Genomic DNA, 7,144 nt, shown 5'->3' with positions numbered 1-7,144 from the left:
GAACCCGGGGCCTTGGTGTTATCAGCACCGCACTCTACCGAGTGAGCCACGGGCCGGCCCGAAAACAGGTTCTTTAACACTTTGTACGAACATCTCACAAACTGCTGCTCCTAGATTACAAAATGTCAAAGCCAATTTTCTTTGACACTAGGCCCTTGAATCTGACATTCAAGTCACCAAATAGAAACCGAAGCTGTTCATGGCTGTACCTTACATTCTGGAAGGTGCCTCAACAAAAGCATGTTAAAGACTTTAAAACTTCTAGCATTTAAAAAGATCCATCTTCCCTTCCAATGTCTATGAATGATAAAGTAGAATCCCAGAGATCTCCTGTTGATACTGAGCTTGAGAAGACAAAGCTTAATAATTCCAAACTCCAGCCTTTAAATGTCTCTATGGAGACTCACAGAGATGACCTCTCCCCTTCCTCTCCTCTCCAGTGGGCTTTCTCAAGTACAGATGCATATCTTCCTGGCACCCAGGCAATGACTACTCAAACGATCTCAATAGTCTCATCATTAGGCTTGTCCAAAGGGCTTTTAGAGAGAGATGCAGCTTTAATTTAGTCCTTAGAAAAGTTTTTTTTGTAATAATAATTAAAAAAAAGGTGGGGGACTATGCTAAGAAATAACAAGAAAAAGAAGTACCTTTTATAAAAAGGACTTTCAAGCTCTCTGAGCCCACAATTTAACTGAAATAACTTTACTGAAGTGTCTTCACGTAAAACACTTAGCACCTTGCCCCCAGCAGCCGAATGGAGGGGATCTGTGTACACTGAGCGTCACTTAAAAGTGCCCTCATTTAAGCCAAATCCACATTCCTCCAGGCTACATCCTGCAGAATTAGCTGTAGGTGAAACAGTAAAGGTCCCGCCGGACAGCCATGAGCAGCCCTGGCGCTCCCCGGAAGCCCCCAAGACGAGAGGAGAAGGCCACACTGGGAATGTCAGCCTTGGAGGCGGGGTATGGGGAGGGTATGGTTCTTAGTAGGTGGCCATCGTGGAGGCTCCAGATTCTTGTGTAGCAGTCCTGGCCCACTAAGAAAGAGGGAACACATGGCAGGTTAGCAAGAGAAGCAAAGGAAAACTTACACACACGTGGACAAGGCTTCTCATGATTCCTTAGGGATAAATGTGATTTCATGTGAGCCAAACATAGACTCATTAATAGAAAGTATTCCTACTGATAATATGTACTTTCTGAACATCAAAATTATGAGTCACCTTGGTGCTCTAGAACCATAACAGGTACTGAAAATGACAAGATGCACTGGTTGGTTGTGACACCATGGGTGGCTCAGCAGACATCCTGGCTGATGGGTGGGGATTCTGCTTCTCTTAGTGTCAAGAGCTGTTCAAGTGGGAGCCCAGCCTACAAGGTCTAGATGACAGGCAAACCACTTCCATTTTATGAAATAATAACCGGGAAGATCTCTCAACTTTATTACATCCTGGTGACAAACCAGGAGAAACTCTCCTCAGAACTCTTTCTGGTTTAATGGTTTAGTTCATGAGGCCAGTCAAAGGCTCTGGGCTCCCAGTTCTGAGGATGTGGCACATAATACCGTGGGTTATGGTAGCCCAGGCACATGATATATGCTACTGGGGATCTTCAGCAGGAGCAGGATGGCAGGCCTTAGGCAGTTGTGGATTCCACATTTGTGCTGTGACCGCCCAAGTGACTCTTCAGACCACAGGTGCTACCTTGGCTGAGGATGAATTCAGGTTGCAGTTTATTATTGCAGTTGGCTGACTACCCACATGTGCCTCTCCATTATACAGCACACAAACTCTTTTGAGATGAAAACTTGTGGAAAACAACTTAAAAAGGAAGCTAAGTGCTGGTATTGATGAGTACTAAATACGTCAAAGAAAGTTCTAACAAACTGATGTTTCTTAGCCACAAAAAAGTTGTATGGGGAATAAATACTTTTGGTAGAAACATTAGCAAATTTGAGGACTCATGAAGACTGAGAACATATTCAAAGGCCTACTATTTCATAGGTAAAAACATGTATCTTTCACACTACCAGATTATTCTACAGCCCAGAAACAGTGTAAACTGTAATCAATTTGTAACTCAAGGAGGTTTAGTGGCTAGACAGCTGCTCCTATTCTACAGATCACAGATCCACAGGCAAGGTTGTTAAAGGGATCAGGAATCAGTTACTTTACGATGACCGTAATTTCTTTTCTCAGATCCTCTAGTGGAAATGTGAGCAGAAAAAACAGAGAACCCAAGTTTTTAGACAAAACAGTCACATGATGGGATAACACTGACCTGATGAATAGACTCAAACCCCAAACCCAGGTCCCCAAGCTCCTATGTTTTATTTCCCCTCACCTGCCTGTCTCTGCAATGTTTGTCCACTGACATGGGGACAAAGGGCTGTCCAAGTAGTGTGTTATTTACTAATATCCAACTCTACTTCCCTTCTAGTCTCCCCACCTAACTTTACTCCACATTCCCCTTTACTCAATCCTACTTTTAAGTAACATCTCCTGCTGCTGCTGAAGTTGCTGGGACTTTAAGATAGTATTGGATGGGATGAAATCTCCACTCCCCCAAGTACCTGCCACCAGGATTCCTTCTTCCTCGTGCACGTGCAGGGGCAGGTAGGCGTACTCATTTACATGACCTTCGTATTGCCTTATACACTTAGTGGCCCTCAGGTCCCACAGCTTGATCTGTGGGAAGAAGCACAAAGGGCCTAAGGGAGTGTCTGGCAGGTACACTGGTGAACAGGTGTAAAGCCAGGGAGGAGGAGGAGGTCTCCAGTGGCCTCTTCAAGTTATGAAGATCTACATCTTGAACTCCTGAGCCCTAGAATCCATCAAAAGCAAATAACCAGAGAATTCTTTTCACTTCTGTCTAGGCCAGATTAGGATCAAAGCAACCCCCCTGGATGGCCTATAACTTGCTTGGTTGCCAGCTGCCTCCTCCCTGTCTGGTGTCTCTGTACGAGGGCCTGGGTCTTATCTGCAGAAACCCTTCACCTGGCAGGGCTCTGGGCCACCAGCTCCTGTGACTTGAGAAAGCCAGTGTGCCCCTACCTTTCCAGCCATGTCTGACGCCATCAAGCATTTCTCTGTATGGAGGATTTGTATGGAGGTCACTGCTGAATCGTGGAACAGGCGACTGGCCTTCCAGCCCTCGCCTTGATTTGGACAACGCAGATCAATGGCAAAGATCTCCCCAGAACGACAGCCATTATACAGCAAAGGAGCCTGTGGAAAGAGGGACTACTCAGTGCCCAACTCTTACTAACTCCCTCTAAAGCTGGGAAGGCTGTGGCCTCCCGAATATAGGCCCTGGGTCAGTGAGGGTGGAGATGGGTCAATCACGATTTGGGTGTCAATGGAGTTGGAAGGGAGAATGAGTCCTTGTGAGGGGTTAAAAGCCTGGACCCCATGTATCCTCCAGCATTCTCCTTGCAGGGGGCACACAGGCCCTAGGTGGCGGTCCCACTGGCTGCACTGCCCCCTTAGGTCTCTCTCTGAAGCCCCTGTGACAGTGCACTGTCTCTGCCAAGGCCTCTGGTGAGAAGCTGGGGTGATAAGCATTAAGTAGAGGAGACTAGAGATCCAGCTAATTAGGATTCAGGGGTCCTCATCAGAGGGGAAAGAGGACTAAAGAAGGTGAAGATGGCCCAGATGAACTCTACGCTTACTGCCAAAAGCAGGTCAGCAGACTCCCTTCTCCATGCTCCTAAAGAAGGATGGTATTTTCCACAAGGTAAGTCTTAGAAATATAGTAATGACTAGAATTTTTTTTTTTTTTTTTTAAGATGACCGGTAAGGGGATCTTAACCCTTGACTTGGTGTTGTCAGCACCACGCTCAGCCAGTGAGCGAACCGGCCATCTGTATATGGGATCCGAACCCGGGGCCTTGGTGTTATCAGCACCGCACTCTCCCGAGTGAGCAACGGGCCCGCCCGATGACTAGAAGTTTGATTTATAAATATGTAAAATGTACAACTTGAAAGCTGTGTATAAAACTAATAAATGCCGTGAATTGGTACTTAATGTATACATTTTAAAAATAATTTGTCCTGCTGGCTAATCCAAGTACTCAAGAGTTGCTAACAATTCATTTACATGTGAAACTGCTTAAAGCCAGCCTAGGCAGGCCTCTCTGGATCAGCCAACTTTCACTGAGTTCAGACATATTCAGAAAGTAATCCATTAATCTTTTCCAATGCTCTTTTTCCCCTGTAAAACTGGGAGCACTGATGCCACACAGGGGAATCTCATTTCAATCCAGAAAAATTTCTACTCTGGGGAAACTTTCTATTACGCCCTTTCCAATCCAACCAACCAACCAAGAGAGCAAACTGCTGGGCCAAGACATCGCTGCTGGTCCCAAAGGACTGCCGGTGTCCCGTCACCACGTTGGTCAGCAGGACCCGCTGAGACAAGCCTGGTGGAGACAGAGAGGGGCCAGTGAGACAAGTGTCACTTGCAGTTTGGGAGAGGGACTGCTGGATGGGATTTTCAGGCCTGTTAAATACTGTTCTCTGGGCACTTGGAGGCAGCCACGGCTCACCTGTACTGAAGCAGTTATTTGCCTGGATGTTCAGGGACCATGCACAGGACCAGGCACCAGGGATCCGGAAACTGCAGAGCACGCCAGGCCGGTCTCTGACTGCTGTGGGGATCAGAGAAAGTAGAACATGACTGGCCTCTAGGATGTAGATTTTCCCTCCACGCTGCCAGGCCAGTCAGAGGGTTTATAGCTTCGCCCCATTCTGGGTTTCATGGTAGCAAGAGAGACAGTCAGCTGGGGTGCCTGGCTCAGAAGTAGTTATTCTGAGAGTGTCTGTATGTTGCATCCACAGGAGCAGTGTTAGCAGTACTAACAGCTGGCAGGGAGGCAGAATGATGTCAGACAAGATGGTTTTAATCCCAGATCACACCCCAGCTGTATAATCTCATGCAAAAAAAAAAAAAAGTATATATTTTTAAAGATGACCAGTAAGGGGCTCTTAACCCTTGATCTGGTGTTGTCAGCACCACGCTCTCCGAAGGGAGCTAACTGGCCATCCCTATATGGGATCCGAACCCGTGGCCTTGGTGTTATCAGCACCACACTCTCCCAAGTGAGCTACAGCCAGCACCTAAAATATTTCTTAAACTTTTGTATTGACAGAACATACATAAAGAAAATAAACTGTAAGGATGCAGTTCAATGAATTATCACAAAGTAAGTATAGCCAAGTACCCACCATCCAGGCTAAGAAATAAAACATTCTAGTACCCCAGAAGCCTCCCTCATGCCCCTTTCCCAATTACAACCCATCCCAACTCCTCCCCAAAGAAAACCACTAGAAGGCAGATTCTGAACCTCTCTTTGCCTCAGTTTCCTCATCTGTAAAATGATGGTTAGCCACACTCTTGCCCCATAAGCTTGCTGCTATACAATGAAATGCCAGGCAATGGGCTAAGTGTACATCACCTCATCTAATTCTCTGTGGAACTTGATGGGGTAGGCACTGTCTTCACCTTGCACTGGGCTAAGTGTAGTACATCACCTCATCTAATTCTCTGTGGAACTTGATGGGGTAGGCACTGTCTTCACCTTGCAGAGGTTAAGCAATCTGTTCAAGTTGGTACAAGGAGAGCTGGGATTTGTGCCAGTTCTGCCTGAATCCTGCACTCTTGAAGGCCTGACCCTTTTCTTGTCTTATTGATCCTAATTCTCTGAAAGACTAAAAACTTAATATTCACAGTGCTGCCAGGAAGGAGCAAACTGCTTTTAGCCAGAGAGAATGTAATTATCCCTGATAGCACCTGTCATACAGTAGGACCTTAATAAATGTTTTCCAAATGATCTGTACAGATGGCCCAAATCAATGGTTGATCTCTCACACACTTTAACTCTGCTCTGGCTGCTGAAATGACCCACAAAGGGTAAAATGGAGGACACTATACAAGTGCACATTCTTCCAGCACTAATCCTGGGAGGGGATTCAGGAATCCTCCCACAGTGTTTCTGCATAGCATCCCCACCCAAAAAGCCTGTGCTTCCCACACCTCCTCTCCACCCCACCCCATGCAGCTGCTGGGAGGCAGAAGTCAGAGACCACCCTCAGAGCACTGACTTACCCAAAGGATAAGGACCCCTTACCTGGGTGACTAGTGACGAACAGCGATGCTGGGAGCAGAGTGGCGCAGCCTGGAGAATCTGCGAATCCCATGAGGCACAGCCTGGAGAAAGCCGTTAAGGACAGTCAAGTACAAGGCTCTCCTTTGTGAGCAAGAATGGGCATTAGTATCCTTCAAAAAAATCACACAACACACAAAGTAGGACAGAGAATAGCACCCATTACCTAGATTTCACACATACACACTTGCCATCTATACCCTCCTATTTTTTCAAGGAAAAAAATGCCATATATACAGTTAAAAGCCCTTTCTGACCCCTCCTGTATTAGTCCATTTATGTTGCTTATCACAAAATACACTGAACTGGGTGATTTATAAAGAAAATGAAATTTATTGCTTACAGTTTCTGAGGCTGGGAAGTCCAAAGTCCATCTCTGGTGGTGGTGACAGTGACCCAGGCGTCTCACATTGCAAGATGGTTGAAGCAGAGAGAGCAGAGAGACAGACTCTCCTCTTCTTTTAAAGCCCTCAGAACCATGCCCTGAGCACCATTTTTTTTTTTCCTTTTTGTCTTTTTTTGTGACCGGCAACGGATCGCAACCCTCAGTGTCGCGCCCATACTGGACCAGGACCGGCCACGGGATCGCAACCCTCGGTGTTGCCCCCGCCCCTCGCTCAGCCAGTGAGCGGCACTATAGCAGTGCACCACCGGGCTGGCCCCGCACCATTTTTAATCCAATCACCTCTTCAAGGCTCCACCTTTCAATTACCATAATAGGACTTCCTACCCTCTTAACAGTCACAGTGGGGGCTAAGATTCTAATATATAAAACTTGGGGGATACAATTCAAGCTCTGGGAGTTTTGGGGGGACATAATTCAATCCACTACACCTCCCTAGTCCAATGCTCCCCTCTCCCTCACCCAGAAAGAACTGCTCTTCTTAAACAGGTATAAGTTTTTCTAGGCCATGTTATAATACTTCCACTACAAATGATGTTTGTCAAAAAAAAAAAAAAAAAAAAAAAAGGTTTTAAAAAA

The 7,144-nt window shown here is 46.2% G+C and overlaps 1 protein-coding gene and 1 long non-coding RNA gene across 2 annotated transcripts in view; one reads left to right on the top strand and one right to left on the bottom strand.

The window, feature by feature from the left end:
- The window catches only part of LOC103599685, a 1,039-nt gene extending 850 nt beyond the window's left edge, over positions 1–189 (top strand). The window contains exon 2 of the long non-coding RNA XR_551313.1: positions 69–189. This is a non-coding gene — a long non-coding RNA (uncharacterized LOC103599685). The remainder of the gene's footprint in view (positions 1–68) is intronic.
- A 92-nt stretch (positions 190–281) lies between these two features.
- DCAF4 (DDB1 and CUL4 associated factor 4) overlaps positions 282–7,144 on the bottom strand; it is a 19,205-nt gene continuing 12,342 nt past the window's right edge. Inside the window, exons 7-12 of the mRNA XM_008583839.1 lie at positions 6,127–6,206; positions 4,546–4,647; positions 4,322–4,419; positions 3,053–3,226; positions 2,572–2,686; positions 282–1,036 (exon numbers count right to left, since the gene is read on the bottom strand). Of these exons, the coding sequence (XP_008582061.1) occupies positions 843–1,036; positions 2,572–2,686; positions 3,053–3,226; positions 4,322–4,419; positions 4,546–4,647; positions 6,127–6,206 (763 nt within the window). The 3' untranslated portion in view covers positions 282–842. The remainder of the gene's footprint in view (positions 1,037–2,571; positions 2,687–3,052; positions 3,227–4,321; positions 4,420–4,545; positions 4,648–6,126; positions 6,207–7,144) is intronic.

The sequence above is a fragment of the Galeopterus variegatus genome, unplaced genomic scaffold (genome assembly GCF_000696425.1).
Source record: "Galeopterus variegatus unplaced genomic scaffold, G_variegatus-3.0.2 Scaffold101, whole genome shotgun sequence".
In the NCBI taxonomy this organism is placed as follows: domain Eukaryota; kingdom Metazoa; phylum Chordata; class Mammalia; order Dermoptera; family Cynocephalidae; genus Galeopterus; species Galeopterus variegatus.
Note: the sequence above shows the minus strand (reverse complement) of the source record. Positions and strands in the feature narration are given on the sequence as shown.